Source organism: Impatiens glandulifera, chromosome 3 (assembly GCF_907164915.1).
Source record: "Impatiens glandulifera chromosome 3, dImpGla2.1, whole genome shotgun sequence".
Classification (NCBI taxonomy): Eukaryota; Viridiplantae; Streptophyta; class Magnoliopsida; order Ericales; family Balsaminaceae; genus Impatiens; species Impatiens glandulifera.
The window spans coordinates 18169496-18196621 of NC_061864.1; the positions used below are offsets into that span (position 1 = coordinate 18169496).

At 29.2% G+C, this 27126-nt stretch overlaps 3 protein-coding genes across 12 annotated transcripts; 1 reads left to right on the forward strand and 2 right to left on the reverse strand.

The window, feature by feature from the left end:
* The first annotated feature begins 1716 nt into the window (after positions 1–1716).
* On the forward strand, positions 1717–3500 carry LOC124931570 (F-box protein At5g46170). Its single transcript, XM_047472067.1, has one exon. The coding sequence runs from the start codon at positions 2038–2040 to the stop codon at positions 3193–3195; it is 1158 nt and encodes a 385-aa protein (XP_047328023.1). The 5' UTR covers positions 1717–2037; the 3' UTR covers positions 3196–3500.
* Positions 3501–4268: 768 nt separating this feature from the next.
* LOC124931796 (transcription factor TCP2-like) lies at positions 4269–12880 on the reverse strand. Of its 10 annotated transcripts, none has more exons than XM_047472355.1 (6): positions 12679–12880; positions 12484–12539; positions 11813–11887; positions 9138–9168; positions 7343–8996; positions 4269–4479 (listed from the first exon to the last, which is right to left on the reverse strand). In XM_047472355.1, the coding sequence occupies exon 5, from the start codon at positions 8787–8789 to the stop codon at positions 7587–7589; it is 1203 nt and encodes a 400-aa protein (XP_047328311.1). In that variant the 5' UTR covers positions 8790–8996; positions 9138–9168; positions 11813–11887; positions 12484–12539; positions 12679–12880; the 3' UTR covers positions 4269–4479; positions 7343–7586. The 10 variants fall into 10 exon arrangements, with proteins under 10 accessions (XP_047328311.1, XP_047328310.1, XP_047328309.1 ...); XM_047472354.1 differs by having other exon boundaries at positions 9079–9168; XM_047472353.1 differs by having other exon boundaries at positions 9138–9212.
* A 10420-nt stretch (positions 12881–23300) lies between these two features.
* On the reverse strand, positions 23301–26286 carry LOC124930894 (CBL-interacting serine/threonine-protein kinase 23-like). The gene is made up of 14 exons (XM_047471263.1): positions 25639–26286; positions 25495–25557; positions 25337–25408; positions 25164–25271; positions 25013–25093; positions 24881–24934; positions 24658–24783; positions 24489–24578; positions 24281–24400; positions 24082–24207; positions 23877–23993; positions 23753–23809; positions 23575–23649; positions 23301–23504 (listed from the first exon to the last, which is right to left on the reverse strand). The coding sequence occupies exons 1-14, from the start codon at positions 25834–25836 to the stop codon at positions 23430–23432; spliced, it is 1362 nt and encodes a 453-aa protein (XP_047327219.1). The 5' UTR covers positions 25837–26286; the 3' UTR covers positions 23301–23429.
* Positions 26287–27126: the final 840 nt, after the last annotated feature.

Genomic DNA, 27126 nt, shown 5'->3' on the forward strand with positions numbered 1-27126 from the left:
TGTTTTGTTTTGTTTCGTTTCCTAACTTCTCTTATATACATACCATTTGGGCACACTCATTGTTTCTGTATTTCGATTAAATATAGAATCGGATACAGAAACAAAATAAGCGTTGTTTCCAAATGGGTATTTTGGTACACCTCTATTATTGAATCACAATTTTTTAGGGTATCTTTTTATAATTTATGGTAAGTTGTTCGACAGCTTTTGGTTGGTATGTTTAAAAAATAAGAGACATAATATATTATGGGTGGCCCTTCTTTCCTATGCCCTTTCCTTGTTGGTTGCAGCCAGCAATTTTCTAAGAGATGCTGCCTTTGTTTAAAATTAAATTGCAAGATGATGTAGTCTATGTTTATATATAGCAGGTAATATGTACATAAAATTAATATTTCATCACATCAAATTACACTTCAATAAGGTATTCAGGTTAGGTTAGGTTAACTTATTCATTATAATTCACATTAAAATCTCTACTTGTTGACTTTGAGTATATTTATAAGAAGGGGTTGGTTGGTTGTCTTATGGTGCATTTTTTTAACAAATAATATACATTTTAATTGTATAGCATTTAATTTGTTTTACTCTAATGTGAAGAAGTTGGGAATGACTAATTTCTATCTTAAATCCCTTGCCTAAAACAATTTTTTCATTAGAAAGAAAAACTATATATACTAAGTGTATTCATTTTGTTTCATTAATAATTATTTGGATTTGATAATTTAATATATATGTTAATTATTAAACATATTGTATATGATTGCTGTGTGATAGTCATAATGGAAACAATTATCCACATTTTTTAAAAAAAAATTCATTTGTTTTTATCCCATTAGATTAAGTTGACTTATCAAAGTAAAGTAATTAACCTACCTAATGTTTAAACCATTCTGTTTTTAACATGGGAAATAAATAATTAATCACAAATGTGTAAGTAGTTGTTTAGTTCGGCACCTTGAGGTCGAGCCTGCAGTCTCGACAAATTCTGTGTTTGCGGGATTATGTGTTTAATCTGTTATTCTATTTTTAATAAAAAAAAGAATTACATTGCTAAATTTTTTAAAAGATTAGAAAAATAAAGTATAAAAGATCTTCCCTTAAGATTTATTATATTTTTTAAATAACTATTATAATTCAATTATTAAAAAAGTTAATTATTTTGAGAGAACACTTTGAACTAATTGTATTAATTTATATTTTTTATTTTAATTATGATCAGTTACCAAATTGATGATTATTCTTTGTTACTAATTTTCTTTCTAAATGAGAACAATTATATAATTTGTTTTTACATTACTAGAAAAAATAAAACAAGTTATATTTTCATAATTGTGGTAATCTTCTTTTTATTTTTGAAACCAGAAATTATATTATAGAGACTAAGCTAACATATATATTTTTAGTATCTAAAATCAGATTTTAATAATTACAAAGTTGTGTATATATTATATTTCAGAATATTAATTAGATTTTAAAATGTAATCCATAAAAAATAATATTAGGAAAGAATCTGAAAGAAAATGTGTAGAAACTAGAAACATCCTATTTATGCTGTCTGAGTATTTATTTTCAGGAGAATATATCTGTAATCAAACAGAACCTAGATGAATTATCTTAATATTTATTATTTATTTTTTTTTCCAATAAGTGTACGGACCGACTCTCTCAGTTCTCTTTCACTCACTCTATCTTCTTCATCATCTTCTTCTTCTACATAGAAACCGCCACTTTCTCTCTCTTCTGTAAATCTTCTTCTCTGTCCTCACTCATGGATGCTCTTCTCCGGTAAGATAATTGTCTGTCTGTCGATCCATTTCTCTTCATCTGTTTCAAACCAAACCAAACCAAACTGAATCATAATAACTTACTTTCTTATCTGTTTCATAACTTATCTTCTCTGTTTGTTTATCTTTGTTTTTCACACATCTGATCTCTCTTTCTTCTATACATGCGCTACTGGATCTAACTCAATTTCGCTGATTACTTCTTTCTATATATATAGCAATCTCTAGGGTTTCACAATTCTCTGTTTCAGCCATGTCTTGTCTTGATCTAACTAACAAGGTTTATCCAGAATCAATCTCTTCACCGTCTGGAATCGATCATTTCGATACGCTTCCCGATTCTATCCTTCTCCTTATATTCAACAAGATCAGCGATGTTAAAGCCCTAGGTAGATGCGTCGGCGTTTCTCGCCGCTTTCAATCCTTAGTTCTTCAGGTTGAATCCATCGTCGTCCGCGTCGATTGCGTCATTTCAGATGACGATCCATCTTCCATATCCGGATCCGCCGACAAATCTCGCAACACTTTCTCTACTCTTTTTCGTCTTCTTTTCGGAGGAGTTATCAGGCCTATTCAATCCTTAGGTCAGTTACTATCAAATAAAAGATCCATCTCTTGTTCTTCGTCAACTCTGTCTGCAGATGGAGATGATGATTCCTCTGATTTGGATGACGGCGTTGTAATGCACCATTCGCCGACGCAGGTCTTGAAGAACTTCATTGACATCCGCAGCCTCAAAATTGAACTTCCTAGCGGCGAACTCGGGATTGAAAATGGTGTTCTTCTCAAATGGAGAGCTACTTTCGGTTCAACCCTAGACACCTGTGTGATACTAGGAGCTTCCTCAGTTATTCACCCAAATCCTGACAAGCAATCATCTTCAGAAGATGATGACAATATCAATGAGGATGATCATAATGGAGGAAGCATCCCGGAATCATTCTACACAAACGGAGGTCTGAAACTAAGAGTGGTATGGACGATAAGTTCCTTAATCGCAGCTTCTGCAAGACATTATTTGCTACAACCGATAATTAACGAGCATAAGACATTAGAGAAGGTGGTATTGAGCGACGGAGATGACCAAGGTGTTGTGACTATGAACAAAGAACAGTTGGAGGAGTTAAGAGTGAAGCCATTGTGTGCATCATCAGCATCAAAGAGGACGGTTGTACCAGCACTAAATATGAGGCTTTGGTATTCGCCGTTTGTGAAAATGTCTGATGGGACTGTACTGAAAGGTGCGACTTTGGTTGCGATTAGGCCAAGTGTTCAATCATCGTCATCAGCAGGGGAAGCTTCATCGTCGGATGTCTCTTGGGTTTTGTCTGCGTTTAATGAGCCTTATGGGTCAGCCACGAAGGTGCTTGTGAAGAAGAGAACTTATTGCTTGGAGATGAATTCGTTCTAATCACTTCTAATGATGATGATGATGATGATCTTTAAGGTGATTTGTGTACTTTTGTTTTTACCAAATAGGATGAGTTCTCATCTTAAAGATGATCTCATTTATGAAAAAAGAGGCTTAGAGATGTTGGTGCAATGGTTAATCCCTAAAAAATAGTTATGTTTGTTTATTACATAAGAGTCTTTACTAAAAAAAAGTATAAGTTTTCGATTCACCACAATGAACTCGGTTTGATGTTTTAGCCTCCTCCTCTTCTAGGGAATAATTATATGATAGACTACTACTATTTTCAGCAATTATTTCATTTATGTGTTATGTTTTGAGCTGGCATAGTGCAAGTTTAGTATCTTTTTAATTCTCATTGGATATGAAACTATAGTGGTGAGTTATTAATGAACGAAAATAGCAAGTTTTTCAAGATTAATTGTCGGTTAGAGCAATAGATTTTTCTCTGGGAGGTTGGTGTTTATTTAACTACCATATGCTTTTAGGTGAAAAAATGAGCAAATAACATGTAAATGTTTGGTTTGGTATGATGTTGATGTCAAGAAACACTTCATTTCAAAAACTGGTTGGTCTACTTGGATTAATAGAAGCATTCTGTAACCTTAAACTTAAATGTCCTTTTTTACAAATTTAAGTGAAGCAGTTGAGTTTGGTAAAGTAGATCACTTTTCTGTTAAATTAGATTTCTGAGAATTTGCAAAGTTTGCCAAGAACTGAATTGCATTGAATATGAGGTTTGAGTCATATTTGGACATATTATCAATAGAAAAAGGTCAAATAAAAAGAAGAAAGAAAATATGGTGATAACCTTAAACATTATAATCACAAACTTTAAAAAAATATTATCCACCTGCTTATGATAGGATGGTCTAATCATTGGGCTTATTTAAAAATCTCCTTTATGTTTTTGATTCTCATTTACCACATAATCTATACAGATATAAGATAATAATTTTGAGTATAAATCTACATATAGAAGAAGAAAGAATATGATGATGAGAATGTAAACCATAAATATAAAAACTTAAACCAACCAAGTAAGGGAAATAAAAGATAGAAAGAGTATTTTAACAACTTAAATACTAGAATCAAAAGCAAACACACTCTCAAAAAAAAAAGATCACATCATAGTACATGGATCTTTAACAAACACTTACTTCCATTTGGTGTCTTTAATTAATTAATTACTCAAAATAAGCATATGCATGCTTTGGGTGAAACTTACACTTTTTAATCACTGATGAACCAACTCTCAACCAATCACCTCCACCCTTGCATAACCTGTAAATAATTTGAAACCATCATAAATTAAAGGTGTTTGGTTTTTTAGTGTGCAACTAATCTGTCATGTCAATCTTAAGTTCTAATATTAGTCCTGAAAAAAAAGAAAAAAAGAAGATGGTTCTAAAGGCATATCTGACTAGTTTATGTAATAACTAGACAAAGAGTCAAATGTGTTCTTAGTATTAATTAATAGGAACAATTAAATATATCAGCATTCCTTAGAATCATTGAGTATGACTAAATCAATATCACACTAATAGTTCAAAAACCACATTATAATCTCGATTGACTAAATGAAGCAAAATAAATATCACTAATAAAATCATGATTTATAGAAAATCTTATATCAAACTGAAAATAAAAAATTCACTCAATTTTTAACTTAGGGTGATTTTTGAATGAAAACTTGTTTATGATATAGGCCTCGTTCTGTTTGAGTTGTTCAAACAAAATCAAACATCACTTCATTTTCTTCTATTTCATCACATCATTTTCTTCTATTCTATCACATAATTCAATTCATTAACCAAAATACTAAAATATCTTATATTTTAAATTATTATATTATATTATATTTATATATATTAATACCCATTAAATTTTTTTACAAAACATAATCATTATCTCCTCAAAGTTATCACAAATCATTATTATTTTCTCGACTAATCCGAACAAGACCATAGAGAAGGTACATCTTCTCCATTATACTACTAATAATAGAACTGGTTTTTAACTCACTAGTTAACTCAAATCATAAAAATAGTTTTAATAAATAAAATTTTATATATTTAATTTTCACCTAAAATATCTTAAGTTGAAATAATGAATCATAACTGTGCAACAATAAAAATGAAACTTGTTTTTCCATGTAATAAACCTGTATTTAGAGGATTTCATTATTAATTAAGGAAAATATTATTAACCTTATAAAATAATATAATAAACAAATAAACATGTTTCAATTTTAATATCTACATTGTATTAATTGATTAAGATTTGATAGAAAATCAACAATAGAAGAATTTTAGTTTTTTATTTTATTAAAATCACCACTCAAGAGTTTAACAGTTTTATTTCTATTTCTTAAGGATGTAACTTTTCAAAAGTTTTTTTTTTTAAATTTGTTATCGATAAACTAATCAGTTTGCCTTAGATGATATACTATATGTTTTAGATTTGTTATAGATAAGGTAAACAGTTTGCCTTAGATGATATACTATATGTAGTAGACATGTAATTCTGCATACTATACATACATACATTATATTAGCCACTATCCATAAACTAGTTCAATTCAGAGCGATTATAATTCATATTAGATTATATTTAATAACCATCAGCATAAACAGATAACATATACATGTATATCCAATTTATTACATAATCAATATTTATTTAACCATCACATCATGAAATAAAATTTAAAATTTAAAATAAAAACCAATTTCCATTATTCCATATAAAAAGACTAGAAAAATCTCTTACTTTAGATGTGTATAATTTCAATTCTTATATTCTCATTCAATTATAATTCAATTTCGATGTTTAGAAAACTATAGAATTATAATTCTATGTCGGTAAAAATAAAAATAAAAAATAATATTTTTTAATATATATTATCTATTTTATTAAAATTTTAATTTAACACAACCAAATAAGATAACTCGAGGATCAAGAAACATTTGTAAGTTTCGACTTTCATTCAAAAAAAATATTGATTCAATATGTTAACTTCATATATTAAAAACAAAATCTCGGTTCGATATTTTAACTTCTTAAATTCAAAAACAAAATATCGGTTTAATATTTTAATTTCTTAAATTAATATATATATATATATAATATATTATATTAGTTTAAAATGTTAATTTACTAAATTAAAAAAAAATAAAAAAAAATTAGTTCGCTATTTTAACCTCCTAAATTCTAAAATAATATTTATAAATTGAAAATTTTAATCGTATTTTAAATTATAAAATAATAAGTTATTTTATTAAAAAAATACATAAAAAAAAATTTATGACCTAAAAAGAGTAGAATTAATAATTATAAAATTACACTAGATTGAATTTCATTAAAATCATAACTTCAATTTTAATTCTGCCTATCAAACTTAAAAATTGAAATTGGACCTATCAATTGCAATGCCAATTTCAATTATAAACGAGTGGTTACAAAATAATTTTTTTAATATAATTTAGAAAATAATAATTATAAATAATAATAATGATAAATATGAATTTTATTTACTTAAAAGTTACATAATGGTCATGTTGGAAACCAAATAAATATTATTAAATTTATTAATATATATACATTATTAAAGTAATTTAAAAATATTATAAACTAAATAAATATATATCTCAAAAAAATATTTGAAAAATAATAATTTTTAAATAATTTTTTTTCTCAGAACCATATCTATCTAGTGTTTTCAAACAGGGTAATACAAATACACATATAGAACTACTGTGTTTTCAGTCAGAGTAATACAAATACACAGATAGAACAAACTAAAGTAGGATATAATAATTCCTAATTAATTAAAATGTGTTTGTTTAATATAGAAGAACTATTCATTAATTGACGTTTCACAATCACAAAAAGTTATTGTCAAAATAAATGCTTTCCAATGGGTCTACTATTATACTGTTTAACAAGCTTTTAATCACTACCCCACCCCAACTAATTAAATTATTAATAGTATTGAACTGACAGAGATGTGGTGTGGCAGATATTATATATTGGAGGAGGTTGAATCTAACCTAAAATACCAAAATTAAAAATATTATTTTAAAAAAATCAAAAGTGAAGCATTTCTATGCACTACTTTTGAAAACTGACCCCATTGGAATCTCACCAGTGTTTTAAAGTGCGTTCTTTCTTATTAATTCATTAACACCTGTCCAGACCACATTCGTGCTTGCTAGCAAGCAGGGGACAATGGCTACAATCACACCCCCCGGTTCCCTCTTTCATTCACAATCTTAAATTGTTTTTCTAATAATTAAACAATCCATTTCAAATAAATCAAGATATGCATAATAATAATAATAGAGAAAAAGATTGAAATATTTACCTGGAAGGAGAAGAAGAAGGAGGAATCAGTTCTTTCCTTTACCCTTATTATTAAGGTCAGAGTGAAGGAATCCGTCACCCCCATATCCTAGATGCAAGTGGCGCCGACCCTCCAGTGCAGCCGGGAACTGGTGGTTGTTTTCAACAGGAGTGGATGTGAACAAGGGTAGATTTGAATTTGATCCCTCTATGTCATGAGAGAATCTCTGTAGATGAGGCAATGTTGACAGAGATTGGGAATTGGACTGAAGGGTCCCCCTACTGTAACCAGTAAAACTGGCCGGAGAGATCGAGAAGTTTAAGTCATACTCACCACAGGTGGAGTGATCAGGAAGTAGAGAGAAATGGTGTTGTTGTTGTTGTTGTTGGTGGTGATCGACATTGAAAGGAGAAACGCTCATATTATTATTATTGTTGTTGTTGTAACAAGCAGCAGCAGAAGAAGATCCTGAAAATCCGGTGGAGAAACAGTCCATTGACCACTGTCCTGATGATTTCTTTAATAGATTCGAATCTTGGCCGGAATTGTTGTTGTTGTTGTTCATTCCAGATGCGAGAAGTTGAGTGAATGAATTATGAGAAATAATAGATCTATTGTGTTGTTCTTTCTCTTTATCTTTCTCAGCCGCCCTTTCCCTAGCTCGTTCTCGAGCCTTAACGCGCGTTTCACTTCGAGATAGCGATAAACCAGATCCCTTACTCGTCTCAGAGTTACTGCTACAAGTAGACCTAGAGATTGAACAAACACGCTGCTGCTGTTGATGAAGCTGCTGGAAAATAGGTTCGCCGTCGTCTCTCTCAACATCCTCAGGACTAGACCTCTTACCATCGCTGATCTGTTTAGGAGTTTCAGGAAACGGCGAATTGATACAAGGAAGTTCATCGATGGAAGTCGAAGCAGCTTGAAGTAGCCACTCAACTGCCTTGCTAGGTTGATCGTAACCAAGGCGATCCTGTAGATCGTAGAATTGAATAGCGGTGGTTACGGAGAGACGAATACGCCGGTCACGCGGTCCTCTGGAGGTTAAAACCTTACTGTGACGATCTTTTCCACCTGATGTTCTTGAAACCCTAACAATCCTCGATGACGGCCACTGACTAGCCGCCTGATGATGCATCTTGTTGTTATTATTAGTGTTACCATCTGTTACTTCTTCTTCATCTTCTTCGCCGCCGCGGCGGATCCTGGGAAACTTGAAGGATTGTGTTTGAATATCGTCGACTTCCATATTACTACTAGTTTCATACCTTTCCCAAAGGAGAGTGGAAGCAAACTCTCTTTATCCTTCTTCTGTCTGTCCCAGCTTGCTTTAGAGAGCTTTTCTCTGTGTGTGTTTGGTGTGTGTGTGTGAGAGAGAGAGAGAAAGAGAAAGAGTGGAAGGTCTGCTGCTGCAGTTGTTGTAGATGTGGCTATGTCCTTTACATTGATGACAATCCTGCAGAGTAGTTTGGCTTTTTAGTACTGAGATATACATATACACATCTGTAATACTGCACCATCATAGATCCCTTTTTTACGTTTCGATATATCACGTTCGTTCCCAGGCCGGTTAATATGTCAGAACTCAGAACAATACCTCCTCCTCCTTCGACCCAAGCTTTTTTGCACTGCTCAAAAGCAAAGCAAAGCAAAGCCACTGAATCCGCAATCACTGTAAAAAAAGGGGTAAAAAAAGAGAGGAGGGAGGAATTTAACTGAGGAAGAAAACATTGTAAAAGGATTACTTAAAAAGAAAAGATTAATAGTAAATAAATAAAGGTAAACAAGAGGACGACTCCAATCATTTTAATATAGGATCAGGTTTTCAATGAGACCGACCCCCGATTTTAATGACTGCTTTCCTAATTTGTTACACTTCATTTTATTTTAACATCTTATTAATATAAATTAAATTAAAGTCATTTGAACAAATCCTAATATGTTACAAATTGTTTTAGTGAAATTGACCTTTAAATTTATAAAAAATACTATTTTACTTCTACTACTTAACAGGGATTAAGTTAAGAATTCATTTTATTTTAATTACTTCTAGTTTTAAAATGACTATTATAGACAATTTTATATTCTCCTTTTAATCAATGTTCTTAACTCAAATATTTGTTCTTTTTAAAGTGCATATTCATACATTAATTAATGGAGTAAACTCAAGAAGGACAACAAACATATTTTGAGTCATTTATAAAAGTTTTAGAAAATAAACCTGTATATTATATCACATATTGAGAAGAAGAAAAAAACAGTTTGATTCAAGTAAAAGAAATTAACATTTTTACAATATAAATAAGACTTGTTTTTCATTTGGTTTATGATATTTATATTTTATATAAAGATATTTTTAATTTATAATATAAGAGACTTGTTACTTGAATATTAGCTATTGAGTTTTTTAAATAATTTATCATTCTCTCATCTATTTCTTTCACCATTCAAATTAATTAATTTATCATTAAAATACTAAATTATCATTTATTTACTATTTTAAACAAATACATTTTTTTTTTTTATCAAATATTAATATCTTTTAAGTTTTTTCATCAATACTAAAACGTAAATCATTATTAAAAATATATTTTAGTTTAAAAAATATATATTTTCAACTAAATTGAGTAAATAATCGCAATATAATTAAATCATAATTCAGGAAAAGAAATAAACACAACTAATCTTCTCACTTTTAGTTAGGAACCCGTCAACTGATCTATTTAAAAAAACTTTATCGTTTATATGATTATCATTATAATCACTAATCAATTAATTTATTAACTAAAATATCAAAACAACATTAAACTTATTCGATATAAAATTATTGAAATAATACATAAATTATTTCAATAATCTTATTTAATATAATTTTAAAAAAGTGAATTGTTTTTTTTTTAACTTAAAGAATATAATATTTTAGTTAATGTTCTAAAATTCTACATTAGAAACCATTACTAATATAATCTATCTAATATAACTGAGTAATTGAGTTACATGATTAATAAAATATTAAATGAAATGATATATGATTAAATTGTAATTATTTAAAAAAATTCCACAGGAATAAGACTTTATTTTAGTTTTATTAAATTAACTTTTTAAATATAAAAATATTTTAATAATTCACTCTAAAAAATAAAAAAATAACCTACATTTTATCAAAAACATATTTTTCCAAAATATTTATAAAATTCCTAAAAACCTAGGATAAAAAAGCCTTGAAATTTTCTCATTATTGAGATCATGACAGTAATTAGATTTTGAAAATATAACTGTTTTTAAATATGTTAAATATTAAAAACAAAATAGCTTCCATAGCCATTTTCAAATTGTCAAATATAATTGCTTTATGTTTTTCAAATATACAAAATAAAAATGTATAATATATCTATTTTGTCACCAATTTAATACAAATAAATACAAAAAAAATACTGATATCTTAACATCATACAATTGGTAAAGCTTTTTTCTTATTATTAACTTGGCTAAACAAAGCCCTCAAGTGCTACATTTCAATTTTATATGTGAATAACTTATTACTCAAGCATGAAAAATATATAAATATTTTTTTTAAGTAATAAGTTTTTTCATTTGATCCCTAATATCATGAATGTTTATATATATAGGATAACATTCAGGTCTAAACAAAGATAATATATAGTTATAATTGCATCAAAGAATTGCATTAATTCATAATTTGCACACTAAAATCATATAAAACTTTATCAAAAATAAATTATACATAAGTTAGTACTCTAGAGGTGCACCTAAGAACTCTAACTAGCTGCTACATTTTAGTCCAAAGTTTAATATCATCCAAGTTTATATATTAATTTTTAAGCAATATATAATTAACTATCCAGCGTTTATTATCTGGGAATCATTACTTCAACTTAATAATGTTCTTAATTAGAATCGAACATTAATGAACATGAACATTTTATTTGTAGGTGATTTCTTTACAAAATATGATCACTATAACCGTAATTTTTTAAATAATGAAGTTTACATGGTAATTACTTTCAAAACTAGTTATAAATGTAGTTTTAATGAAATCAAAACTATGTTTTAAACTTTTTTTATTTGAACTATCCCAAAACAATAATTCCTTGAAATAATGAAATTTATATTGTAATATAATTTAAAAAATAGTTATGACCTATTTTAGGTTTATGAGCTTGCATTTGGATGAGTTATGAAAATGAATTTGATAATGACAAAGCAAAATGATGAAAGATAGAAGGAAAAAAACAAGATTTGAGTATTTACCGATTCAGTCTCTCTCTTGAATAGATCTGAATTTTCCCTGCTTCCTATTCAAGCTAGCTAGATAGCAGCTCCCCTCTGATAGAAGAAAACAACAATGGATGATCAGAAGTAATGGCGACAATTTGTAAAAAGCCTTTAGATCCGTAATTAAAGCTGCTCACTGACACTAAAAAATTGCAGACATTAAGATCCATGACACATAGCTTCAATTTCTGTGTAAATGATCATATATATATATACAAGAAGTGATTAATTCATACAGTTTAGTAAATTGTTCTTGTTTAATTGATACTGTTTACTATATATATTATATATATACACATGCATGTAAGAATAGATTAATGTATAGTGATTAGAAAGAAGTAAATTATAATGTCTGCAACTGTTCTATCAATACATGCAATAGATCTGATATCATTGATAATATCGCCTGAATCAAACCGATTGAACAAATTAAACCAAAGAGGAACCATGGATTTTAGGTCCTTCGAATCAAACCGTACAACTCAATTACGTAATCAAACTAATAATTAATTGAAATCTATAGAAGATATTACGAGATTGAATTGAAATTTGTCACTGAAGTCTTAGAACTAGTCATTTAGAGCTTTCAATGGAGATTTTCAGAGGATTCAGAGGAGAGAAAACTGATTAAGTAAATCTGACCTGACCTGAAGTTGTTCCCGAGATTCAAATTTTTAGCATCGGTCTCTCTCACCGTCGACACCTGTCAAAATAAGGAAATGGAAGATAGTTATTGTTCACTGTTCTTCGTCGTCTCTGTTATCGCTTTCTCTGCAAGTCTATAAGCAATCCCGAAGCTATACTGTAAATCGTAAATCGCCATTAGCCGACCTTGACTTTACCTAAAGCGTTCCGGATTTGGAGCGAAACAGAGCTAGCTAGCTAGGTTCAAGGATCTCTTGTATCGAGGATGTAAGGATTTGTTATATTTTGACGATGGTTTAGTTAGGGTTCATGAGGAGATGGAAACGAACTGTAACAATAAAGAGAGAGGAGAGAGAGTGGGGCTCGAGTATCGATATCGTAATCCTTTCACAGACACAGCGCCGTTTCACTTTTTCACCATTTAAATTCCCAAATTTCCATGCTAAGCCAAAACATAAATGAAATTGGTCACGCGTCTTTCATTATTATTTTACCTTCTGTCATCCAGTCATCCAATTTGTGATAATTGCCTCAGTAACTATTCCAAGTAAATCCGAACAACTTTTATATATATTTTACTTTATTTTCTTAAAAATTAATTCTTTCAATTTCAATTGAATATTATATTAAAATTATTTTGTTAATGTGTGAAGTTAGAGAGCGATAATTTTGTATTATGAATACTGTCGGAAATGATATGATATGACAACACGTGATTGAACTTAAATATAATACGAAAGAAATTTTATTTTTCAAGTTCAATCACGTATTGTCACGTCATTTAATTCATTCCTGACACTATTCATAACACCAAATTTCTGTTATCTGTCAACACTTTTTTTAATTCATATAAGATCGATAAAATTAGTAGACAATTAAGGTGGATTTTAATAATAATCTCTCTAAAAAAAAATAAAATAAATAAGCTTCTTGAAGCCATGTTAGTGTAATTAAATATATATTAATTATTTATTTCAAAATATAATGATCACCAGAGTTTTCTTTTCTTAGATTTTTTTTTTTGTATTTTACTGATTAGTTCCAATATCACTTATAAACAAGTCATGACACAGAGATACTTTAATTAATGAGATAAATATTGAAAGAAAAATATTCAAAAGTAATATATTAATAACCTAAATTGAAAGAGTTGAAGTCAAATTAAAAGAGTTGATGTCAAATTGATTAAATATGTTGAAGTCAAATTGAAAGAGTTGCTGTCAAATTGATCAAATATATAGACCTAATTTGATTTTATTTTTTAACAATTCAACTTAATCAAAATATCATTTCATTATAAATCCTATCATTCAATTCATAAATAAAAATACTAAATTATATTATATTTTTTTAAAAATTATTATTATTATATATCATATTACTATTTTTTAAGTTTTTATTAAAAAAAGACATACATTTTTTAAATTTATATTGAACAAAATTATTAAAATAATTTACAAATTATTCCAATAATTAACCATAAGAATTTGATGCGTTAAGAAAGTAGAGTTGGAGTTTGAAACTAAAAAATTATTAAATTTATTAATACATAAAAAATTATCTTATAAGAATTAATATTTAAATAACTATAATTAAAAGAATTAATATTTAACTATTTTTATATATATATATATTTTAGATTTTATGAACAGTTTTAATCTTTCAATTCTTTTTAAACTAAAAATTAACATCACATCTATTTTTATTTAAAACGTTTTAAGTGAGCATATAATATATGACATTTATCTCTTCAAAACTATTTTTACTACTTAAACAACTTTAGTGAGTTACTTCAATTTTATTATTTTCAAACTAACTCATTTCATTACATTTTTTTATATCTATCATTTGATTGAACTATCTTTCAGTTAAGCTTATTTGATATTCAGTTTCCAAAAAAATATTAATTAAAAAAAACATATTCAATAAAAACAATAAGTTATTTGAAAATTTTGTAGGATTAGTTATCAAAATGTCATTTTAAATTTAAAATTTAAATTTATTAAAAGTAGAATAAAGGTATTTTGATATTTTAATTGATTATTAAGTATTGAAACAAAAAAAACTTAATAAAAACCTAAAAGATCCTCTTGGAATTCTTTAATTAAAACATATATATATATATATATATATATTTACAAATCATTAATTTTTAAATTTACATATATAAAATATCTCTAAATTAATTTTATAATAAAATGTTTACAGATGTCTCTTGCCATCTAAAAACTGGACCACAGACATAAATAAAGTGAGTCGACATTGATTCACGTCCTTTTATTATTTGGTCAATAATGCACTCATATTTGCTGAATATATATATATGAATCTATATATTAAGTAATTATGTCTGAATTAATTCAAGTCCACCCTCAAATCTGTCTCAAAATTTAAATTCTACCTCTATCTTCAAAGCATGCCATAAACTTTCCTAAAATTGAACCAAATATATACTCTTATTTAATGTATGATATGTTATTTATATTCAAAACGGTGATCTAGTACATAGAATATGATAAATAACATTAGAATACATATAACATTTGACTAACTAATTCAAATTTTAGATAATTTTGTTAGTTCATTCTACATAAATAACTTTGTAAACTATATATAAAATACTTATTTTTATCCCATAATTTATAATTTTAAATAAAGGTACACCCACAGATAAAAAAAAATGAAAGAAAAAAAAGTGATATTGCTCTTAAACAAACGCAATCATATATGTGACCCAAAAAAGTAGCCAAATGTTAAGTTGAGAAGCCATTAAACATGTTAGTTAGTTATAATAATCATCAAACCTTTTTTGAAAAACCCAAAAGAGAAGGAAAAAGCTGACTCAATATGGGAATTAATTCGATTAATTAATCAATATTCTAAACAAAGCAAATGATTTGATGAATTAATCTTTTACCTTTATATTTAATGTCAGATCAACTAAAAGAGCATTATGTCCGTACAATCAATATGCATTTTCTTTTAATCCTTATTGTGATGTTTGGCTCTTGGAAGGGTGACATCTTACAGAATGTACACTACAAAACAAGGTCATGTTTGATTTCATTATTAAACTCTTTTTGGTGTGCATATAGCTAGTCATTATCCATCATATATTATATTTTATTTTATTTTATTTTATAATGGGATAATAATGCTGATGAAGTTGTACTTTTGCTCTCCCAATTAATTTTTATATTTACATTTGATTGGACCACCAAACATATAATTTAATATATATAATATATAGATATATAGCACCCTAAAATATTGCTTTCTACTTGCTTGGTTAATTTAGGAAGTAAATAATTCCCTCATCATATATAGTTGTTAAATGGAAGTATTATACTATTTTGTCTAGTCTTTTTATCTACAAAATGTTTTTGGGACTCGTTTGATACGAGTAATCAAAATTCTGATATTTAACACTATATATAGCTTTTAGAATATGAAACAATGTCAAAGTGAAAAATAGGATCTAAATGGAAAATAAAATAAAATACATAAACATGAATAAAAACAAACAAATGTGGGCAAGTTGACCTGTCTCCAAAATATTCAACAAGTCACGAACAAACAAACCAAACGAAGCAGGCTTATTGATGTACAAGATGGTTGGTTACACAAGTGGAAAATACATCATTAGCGACGGCATAAACTATCGATAAAAGTCATAATGCGCGTCGGCGAAATAACCGTCGTCCGTCGTCGCTAAAAAGTTTGTCGTTAAAAGATAATGGTTTTTATCGACGGTGATATTTTCCTAACGTCGATGTTGATAATCCGTGTTCTCGGGTTTTTGAAACATTTCTGATTCTCTTATTAATGTCGGCGTGGAATTCCCCTAACGTCGACGTTAATATTGTTCTTTATCAACGTCAACGCTCCCATAACGTCGATGTCGATAATCCTTACTCTCGGGTTTTTTGGACATTTTTGGTTCTCTTATTAACGTCGGTATTACCCTAACGACGACGTTAATATTGTTCTTAATCAACGTCAACGTTCCCCTAACGCCAACGCTGATAATCATTGCTATCGGGTTTTTGGAATTTTTTTGAATTTTATTAAACCTGTTTCATATTTTGTTTTACTACTATTAGCAAAAAAAATCATTCATAAATAAAAATCAATTCCATGTTTCAATAAAAATTTCAAATCATATTAATACAAAAATCTCAAATCGTATGTCAATCACTACTAATCGGGGGAGGAGGGGGGCATCCTAGACATAAGCATCTGTATAGCCTCTTGTTGTGCATGCATCATCGCACGCATCTCTTCCATTTCATGTCCCTGATGTGCGCGCATCTCTTCCATTTCACGTCATTATTGTGCGCACGTCTCTTCCATCCGTTCTTGCATGTTCTTATTCTCCTCGATCAACACTACCGTTTGTTGACGTTGTGTCACGCGTGCGCTGTTGACGCTCGGGGAAGAATTTCCCCATTAATCCGCTCTAAAGTGCGTTGGACATATTCTCGATCCCATCCTGGTCACCCTTTTGTGTCCTTGTGGTCCCAAAGCAGCATCATACACGTCAAACAACGACATATCAGGGTTTTCTTTTAGTTGCTCGCGCATCACAGTCTACAATCATTTACAACATTGTTAGTAATTTTAAACTTAGACATGCAAACTAAAATGATATAAAAGATTAGAACTTACGACAGCCTACTGAACATGTGGAGAAGGCACGGGAGTTAGATCTTCGACGATCGCTATTCTAGTATGTGTATATAGGAAAAAGTCTGCATAACTAGGGGTGTGTCCAATCTCCCACTCCTGTACAAATAACATACATACCATCTGTTAGATATTATGAAAATTTAATACTCTTACTAAAACTTACCATTTGTCGCTTCACTTCCAAAACTGGTTTGCAGCCGGTGTGGTGGATGTATACCAATTTCGCTCTGTTGTCGGCGTTGGTCATACTTTTTTTCTACAATTATAAGATAGTAATAGATGTTAGTTAATAGTCCATTAAACATATAATGATATAAAAATGACTATTATACCTTAAATTCAGTCGTGAAGTAGTGATGGTCAATGAGATAATTCCAATCTTCGTATATTTTCACCTATCAAATGTTTTCTTCACTTGTGGCATCACTCTATCTCTGTAGGAGTCAATGAGATTGGTTGCAGACTAAAGGATCCTGAAAAATAACAACAGATTATAGGATTATGAAAGCTTCAAATTATAAGATAACACATTAAAAAATATCAAACTCATGGAGATAGACTGCCATATATGGTTTAACTGGAAATGCGATAGATCAAACCAATTTCTTAGACGATGTGGCACCACCGTGGGATTCCAGAAAACTGTGCCAATATGTCGAGACCAGTAGCTGGCATTATCGTAGATGGGCTTTCCATCCACAACTCTGAATTATAAATGCATCTTCTGCCTAGTTGCTAGTTTCCTGAGAATTGTGCTTTTGTTCTTCCCTCGTCCTCTCCTCCTCGATGAAGACCCTGTAAAATAATAGTGAAATGACATGTGTTAAAATTTATACAATTATTCAAAATATCACGTATAAGTTGTAATTAACTACCTATAGTCTCGGGAATGAGGATTCCTCCTCTAAGGTGACTAAGACCTCGGGAATGGTGGAATATGGACTATTTAGTACCTCAATGTCCGGAAGTGATCCCATATAGCTTATATGATCATCAGAGTGTACGTCATCTGTACAAGCTCGAAGTTTGTCTAAATGTCTCGATAGTGCTCGTTTTGTAGCCCGTTTAGGTGCCATAATATCTGAAAAAAATAAAATGAAAATTTTAAAGAAGTCAACATATTTGACATACACAAATAAAATTTGTCTAGATGTTCGAATAACAGAGATTTATCTTTGTGATAATTTTCTATCCATGTCTAGATGCCATATCTGTAGCGTAAAAAACCTGTTGTGCTTGACTTGCCATTACAAACGGATCATGAATCCAAGTTCTCAATGTACTGTTCACATTAACTCTTACAAACTCATATTTATCTACTTTTATACCATAGTCTTTGGAATGTACATCAAACCATCTACACTTGAAAATAATTACTCGGTTACCACAAAAATACTAAACTTCTATGATATCTATGATTACTCAGTAGTAATTTATCGTTTCGGTTGTTGCCAATTACTAAGACACTACTAATTTGCATGGTGAACCCTTCGTCATGCTTCTCGGTGTTAAACTTGTACCCGTTTATTTTATAAGAGTTATACTTCTTAGCATAATTGTCGAGCCACTCCCAAGAATTTTTAGGAACACATCGCCGAGTTTGAGAAGGAGAGATACGAGCTCCTGAGAAAGGATGCAAGGTGCCTTGAACGAGGGATTGTCCAAATGTCAATAGGAAACTCAGATCGTGGAGCATACCCTCCTTGGTGAGATTAGTACCTTGAACGAGAAACTCAAGGTAATGACATCTAAGTTACAAGCCATTGGAGAAGAAGTGACGATACTCAAGAAGGCGGTCGCGCAAGACTGCGAACATGCACTTATAAGAGTCAGTAACCCAACAAGGGTAGACGTTCCAAGACCTAAAGCATATTTAGGTGAGAGGAACACAAAAGAGATCGACAACTTCTTATGGGGCCTGAATTAGTACTTCAAAGCACTCGGCCTAGTGGAAGAGGCAAGAAAGATAGATACTACCACGACATACCTAGAAGACACAATAATGTTGTGGTGGAGGAGAAGAAGTAGTGACATAGAAAGAGGTCTATGTACTATCAATACCTAGGGTTAACTTAAGATAAAATTCAATCTTGAAAATGACATTCGAGAAGCAAGGGCTAAGTTGCGGTGTTCCTCACTAGGAAGAGTTGCAACAACGGCCATCGGGGACCATACGCATTTGTTTGGCCGATTAAATCATGGATTATGTAAAGAATCTATAATATTTAGTTGAGATATGGAAAAAGTTATAATGTCAGTTTATCCAGATCGTTGACGACCAAGTTGTATCTGAAGGAGAGAGGTTATATGGGTTGAAGATGCACGGAGAGTTCAGATTTGACTCAGCATGCTTCAATTAGATAATCATTAATCTAGCAAAGTATGATATGAATATTGATGATAAAGATAGAACAACGATTCTTTTGTGTTGTTATCGTCTTCTTATGAGCACCTGGTGACTACTCTAACATATATATAAGAAACTATCAAAATTGAAAAATTATTGCAGCATTGTTGGCCCAAAACCAACAAAAGCAGAATGCATGAGAAACTTCTCAATCCAACAATTTATATGTTACAGGAAATTAAGGTCGTGGAAGAATGCAAAATAAAAAAGAGTGTTCTAAAAGAGGAAAATCCAGATTCAAGTCAAGGAGCAAAAAGACGTTTCGTTGTTATAATTGTAGGAAGCTATGACATATAAAGAATAATTATCCAAAGACGATTAATGATGTTGAATCTTCTAGACTATTTTTCTTTATATGTTTCGGCTCCCTGTAATTATAACAACGAAATGTCTTTTTGCTCCTAAACTTGGATCTATATTTTCCTATTTTAAAACGCTCTTTTTCTTGCCTTCTTCCATGACCTTGATTTTCCGTAACATATAAACTGTCGGATTGAGAATTTCCCTCTGCATTCTACTTCCATTGGTTTTGGGCCCAACAATGTTGCAATAATTTTTCAACTTTGATAGTTTCTTTTCCATATGTAAGAGTAGTCACCAGATGCTCATAGAAAGACGGTAACGAGTACCGAAGAATCATTGTTTTGTCTTTGTCATCAATATTCACATCAAGTTGTGCTAGATCCGTGATTATTTGATTGAAAATATTCACATTCTAATCCAAATATGAACCATTACATCTTCCGCCCATATAACCTCTATTTCATGTACAACTTGGTCATCAACAATCTAGACACAAATTGACTTTCTAACTTTTTCCATATCTCAATTGGAAATTACAGATTCATCATGATTTCATCTGCCAAACAAAATTGTATGGTCCTCAATGCCCGTTGTTGCAAGTCTTCCCAATCTTCTCCTCCATTCCTGTTATTTTTTCAGCATGCAAGACTTTCAATATTCCTTGTTGCGCAACAGTTCTTTAACTCTCATATGTCACAGACCAAAATTATATGTTTCATTGAACTTTTCAACTTCAAATATGATACTATAAGACATCTCAACAAACTCCGATACAAATCAAAAAAGTTCAAAACCAAAGTTAAAAAATTTCAAGAACTTGTTGAAATCTTGAATCAAATAAGCATTTTACTTATTTTGACAAACAAACAGGACCTAAATTAAGGAAGCTTAAGCTTTCTGATTTGTTTCTCTCTCCTTGCATGAGTTAATGTTAAAATATTTTGTATTCTTTTTTAAAAAAGATCTTCAAATTTCTATTTTTTTGTAAATTTAAATTTTTTTCTCTTTCAGATTCTACAGATCTATTCCCACTAACAAAGAGTAAGCCAAAAACCCTATTTTCAACTTTTCACTAACTAACAAAAAAGAGGCATACTTCTTGTTACCGAAAAATTAGAACCCTAAACCATAAACTCTAATTATTAGAACTAGAACATAAAACACAACTTCTTTCTCTCTAATTAGTTTAGTTTAGAACTCAACAACATTCTGATATCAATTGTTGATTCGAGCAACCACGTAAACTAATATCAATAGAGAAAGTAAAAGAAAAAAACACAATATATAACGAGGTTCGATCAAACTGTCTACGTTTTCGGAAGTGTCGTCAAATATATTATTTCACTTTTAGAGTTAAACCTTCTATTACATAATATTTATAGAGTATTACATTAAGTCACAAAGACTAAACTACTTTAGACTCCACCCATTAACTATAAACTTAATTAATATAGTATCTAAGCAACGTATCCAACCCATTTTATATATATATATATATATATATATAATTTACTTAAGTGTATTATCAAGACACTAATTGGCCTAAGAGTTAATAATCATGGTTAATGAACTCCATGTTTATTAATTATTAGTTTACTTGACATAATTTTATTTTTATTATTTTATTTTTTAATTTTTTTTAAGTTTTAAGGTAAAAAGTTAGAAGGACCTAATTTGATCTTTATTTTCCTCTTTATTTAATTATCTTTAATGATTTTTAATTTTCTTTTTATGTATTTTTTAGTTTGATTGTGCTTAAACTATTCTATTTTTTTTTTTTATAATAGTTAGATTATTTTTATAAGAGAAAAAATATTATTTCATAATAAATGATATTTTTTACCATCCTAATTATTTTTTGGTGGGTTATCTGATTGAAGAGAAATCCTCGAACTCATAGTCGTCTGATGTGTATTATTAATAATGTTATTATTATAATGTTTTCTGAGATTCATTTCAGAAAGTCGGTAGAATTCGTCGGGAGTTAATCGTTAACATATTAAGTAACGTACTTATATTTTTTTTATTTTTTAGTTTAAATTTTTAATTTATTTTCTCTTCGTGTCATATTTTTGTCGTTATGCTTAGATGATTTTCATAATTTTTAATATACATAAACATTTTGTTTAATAATTAATATTTTTTAAAGAGAGAAAGACATGTAATTGAAGAAAAGAAAGAAAGATAAATTAGAAGAATATTTGAGTTGAGTATATATGTATATATTATTTTTATTACTAATTTAAATTAAATTATTAATGAAATAATATATAATTGAATAATAATTTATTTGTTGTTTATGATTTATAAAAAATGTTAAAAAATTAGAGTGATTAGTCAAATTAATTTTTATATATTTATTGTAAGAATTTTAATTATATAAATGTTACAAATAAGAAAATATAACAACTTATACAATGAATAATCAAACCATTTAGTTATAGATTCTTTTATTAATATTAATTTTGTATAACCTAGTTAATTGATTGTAGGCCCAATTAACTACCATAATTAATATAATTAATAGGGCATAATACAAGATAAATCCACTAAAATAGAAATCTAGAGAGAAAGAAAATAGTTAAAGATGGAAAGCAATTTTAATAACGCGTCACGGGGTCTAATAAGACTTTTCAAGTGAAACAAAACCCTCAAAATGAATAAAATGAAGAGTTGAATTATGAGAGATTGCTCCAAAAATAAGTTCATATGATTTCCATGACTAAGACATAACAATTAAAAAGGACATGGATTCAGGCCCTACCCAGTTGGCTTGCTTGTTTGTTTGTTCATTCAACCTATTTTGTTTCATTAATTAATTAATAATAATAATAAAATTGGTAGAATGATCTTGATACATTTAAAAAAGTTTTAAAAATCTCCTAATATATTATTTTATTTGAAAGGAAACAGTTACTTGTACATTTAATTTTGTTTAAACTAGTTTGATTATTTTAAGCATTATAAATTGAGAGTTTAATTTTAAATATAATTAATTTTTATTTTATTATCAAAATTTGAACAATTTTATTTTTAGATTTTGATTAGAACTTATTTTTGACTAATAAACTTATTTCATGTTTAAATCAAATTAAATTATTTTTACAAATCGATAATCGTTATTTTGGTATAAATTCTGTCTAACGGTCGATTCAAACATATTACGGGTTTAATATTACAATGTCATATTTTATATTTTCGTAATTTTTATCATATTATTTACATTTTAACTATATTACATCTCTATATTTTAGAAATGATTTGACATATAAAACAAACTATACATAGAATATTTTAAACTTAATTAAATTTATAAAATAACATTATACTTTTTAATAAAATCTCAAATTAACAAAATAACATATAATATCCAACAAAATCATCCGATCATCAATTTTATTACAACAAAACAAGATATAATTAAAAAACAACAATAACATATGCATGTTGATTCATTTAAAATCATCCAAACCATCCCCACAATCCCCATTTCTCAAAATAGTCAAATTCAATTCATAACATAAAAACAGCAAATTCATGTCATAAGTCTTAAGCTTTCTCCTTAGGATCATCTTCAGATCTCCATACAATGTCTTTCAATCCAGTAGAAAGTTCCTTATAAAACTGCGCCGCCACCGAGAATAAGAAAAAGTGTAAACAAAACCAATTTGTTTTTAACAAATTAATAGGTTACCTTATGAAACTCGAGAGTGTCCCCTCCAGCCTTTCGTAGCTCGACCATGTGGACCGATGGGGCCACTTCAAAAATCTGTTTTCAGAGTATAGTAGAAAATAATAACAAATTAATTAACTGTTAGCATAATTTAACTCAATTCAATAGTTCATTAAGTTGAAAAAATAATTATACATACCTCGGTTGAGACAGATAATTGACCTTTTCGCCCTTTCTTCTCACCTTGAAGCTTCAACTGTGGAATATCATAAACATCTAAATTCATGAATAAAAGAACATCAATAAGATTATAAAATATTTACCTTGTAATTGTTCTTCGTCACATCAAAACCGAGAGGGCTAGCAGTCTGCTCAATTTTCGCGATGATTTCGTTTGCAGGGCACTTTGATGTAAACCTTGTCCTCCTCTTAACCAAACCCTGAAAAAAATATATATGAAAATACCATTACTATCAAATGATATAATTATTTATGAGACTATTATTATTTTTCAAAACACAATTATACCATTTGCTTTTCAAAGAGGGAACTGAGGTTTAGACCCTGAGAAGTGGAGATGAGCTCGAAAGCATTCATAGCAACTGGCGTTGCAGTTTGTTCTTGCCTTCTTTCAACGACAAGATTTTCCAAATTCTGATCATTTTGACAAATTCATTAAATAAAATACACTGTTTAAAACCAATCTAATCGTCAAGATAAAAAATACCCCTGATTCATCAAATATGGCGTCGATATCATCAATGTTAACATCGGCTTGCTCAAACGTGGGTTGTTTGTATCCCTTCTTAAACCATTCATTTTCGATCAATTCAGCTATCGTAATTCTCTGCTCGTCAATATAAGAATTATGGATTAAATTTTACAAAAAATTGATTTTCATAATTAATAATTGGTGGGGGACAATATGGACTTACTTTCTCAGGATTAGGATCGAGGATTCGGTTAATCAGTTTCTTTGCACTTGTCGAGAACCACGGAGGGTTATTGAAGTCAGCTTTCGTTATCTGCTCGAAAAATATCAAATCTTTTAAAAAAAGAGCCACATCCTTGATGAAAACTGGAAGAAATAAATACAATTTTAACCTTCTTGTATAAATCAACAAGGTTTGGTTCTTCAAAAGGAAGATAACCGGCCATAAGAACAAAAAGAATCACGCCACAAGACCACAAATCGGCCTTAGCTCCATCGTAACCTTTATTTAGTATAACCTTAAACCATATATTTGATCATTGTGATTAAAAAATTCAAACAATTAACAAGAAACAAATGAATGTGGTAAATTTTTAATAATAACTATTGAATTACCTCTGGAGCAACATAATTTGGAGTTCCACATGTTGTATGCAATAAACCATCTTCCTGCATTACACAAACAAAAAATACATAAAAATCGTCTTAAAACATAAACATCTTAACAATAAAAAAATATATACTTACCCGAACTTGTTGAGCTAAAGCACTAAGTCCAAAATCAGACACTTTAAGAACACCAGTTGAATCCAGAAGCAGATTCTCAGGCTGTGAAATTAATAAAACATTAATTGTAAAACTCAGTTTATAACAATTCATATCATAACTCAAACTAAACCTTTAGGTCTCTATGAAACACGCCTCGACTGTGACAATAATCAACCGCGTTTATTAGCTGCTGAAAGTATTTCCTTGCTTCATCTTCTTTCAATTTACCTTTACTCCCCTGAAATTAATTTGAATCATATATAACAATTGATCAAGACACATACAATTCAAATAATTACTTACAATCTTATCAAAGAGTTCTCCCCCATTCACAAATTCCATTACAATGTATATCTTTGCCTTGCTAGCCATAACCTACAATAACAATTAAGAATATCAAAAACACCCACAAACCAAAATCAAATTGTTCATTTTGGAACATTAGCATAAACAAAACAAACCTCGTACAATCGAATAACATTGGGGTGTCTAATAAGTTTCATAGTTGAGATCTCACGTTTAATCTGAAATTGAGAAAAAGATTATCATTTGAAAACTACTATAGAGAAAGGTAAAAGAAAGAAGAAGGGTTTATTTATAAGAACCTGTCCAATCATCTTATTCTTAAGAACTTTTTCTTTGTCTAGAATCTTGATAGCAACATTAACCCCTGTTTCAAAATTCCTAGCGAATTTCACCTTGGCGAAATTACCTTCTCCGATTGTTCTTCCAAGCTCATATCTCCCCACCCGAATCCTACTCGCCGCCGTACTTCCGCTGCCACCGCCGCCGCGAGAAGACATAGTTCGATCTGATAGATAGATAAATTTTGTTCCTCTTTTTCTCTAGCTTTGAAAATCAAGACCTCTTCTTTTTACACGGCTGCCAAACTTGAGACTTTGTAAAGCTCATTTTTCGAAAAACCCAAAAAATGACAGTGACCAAATGAGAGAAACAAACGACAGAAGATTTAATGAATAAGGTTAAGGTGAAATCGAGAGAGGGGACCAGAGTAGGAGATAGAAGAGATTAAGAACGCAGACAACGAAAGAACGCTGCAGATCTCCATTAAAGATAAAACTCGATTCAACTTTGACACAACAACCGATGAAAAGAGATTATCTTTTTGTTTACATAGTATTTGAAAACTTTTTCGGTTCGGATCGGAATTTTCTTGTATCGATTCCGACGAGGTTTACTGTTCGGAAAAGGGTCAAAACTCTGTGTTTCTCTCCCTTTCTTTGTCTCTACCGACTGAAGGACCCTCAACAACTCACGGGAAAAAGTTCGTCTTATGTTAGACAGAGACAAAAGCAGTCAATGAGTTGACAAATTTAGAAATAAGGTTAAATTAGTCCCTAAAGTTCTTTAGATTGTCTCATTAAGCCACTACATTTTAATTGGATTCATTTTGTCCCTAAAATTATATAACTCAATTTTCTTCAATAGTTTTCAACTTATCGTATCCATGACTATCTTAATTATATATATAATAAAAATTATTTAAGTTCAATAAAATTCTTTTTATTTTTACAAAATTTATATAAAGGATCGGAATTATTATTTTGCCAAACAAAAAAAATGAAGTTATTTTGTTTGAATTTAATATAGAGGTAAAAAATGAACTATTATCTTACATTAATTCATTTTGAAATAGATTTTTTTATATCTATTATTTTGTGACTTTTTTGCGAAATAAAAATTTATAAGTTAAATTAAATATGGATGATATGTGAGTTTTATTATTATTTGAAACATAGAACAAATAGTAATTCAAATAATTTGATCGACATAAATCATTTCAAATGAAAACGAGTTTATTTATTTCTGAATTATGATCTAAAATAAAGTATTGTTTTAGATCAAATCTAGGTTTTAGTTTCCAAGGTTGGAGAAGCTATTTCTCTTTACAATACTATAAGTCATATATTTTCATAATTTTGACTAGTTTTGTTTTGAATTTTGTTGTTTTTAGATTGATTTGAACATCTTATTTACTATAAGGACTTATTGATACATGTTACTTATTTGTGGGGATAGAAAAAAAATAGCTTGATCAAATTAATGGATATACTTTATATAAATTCATTTAA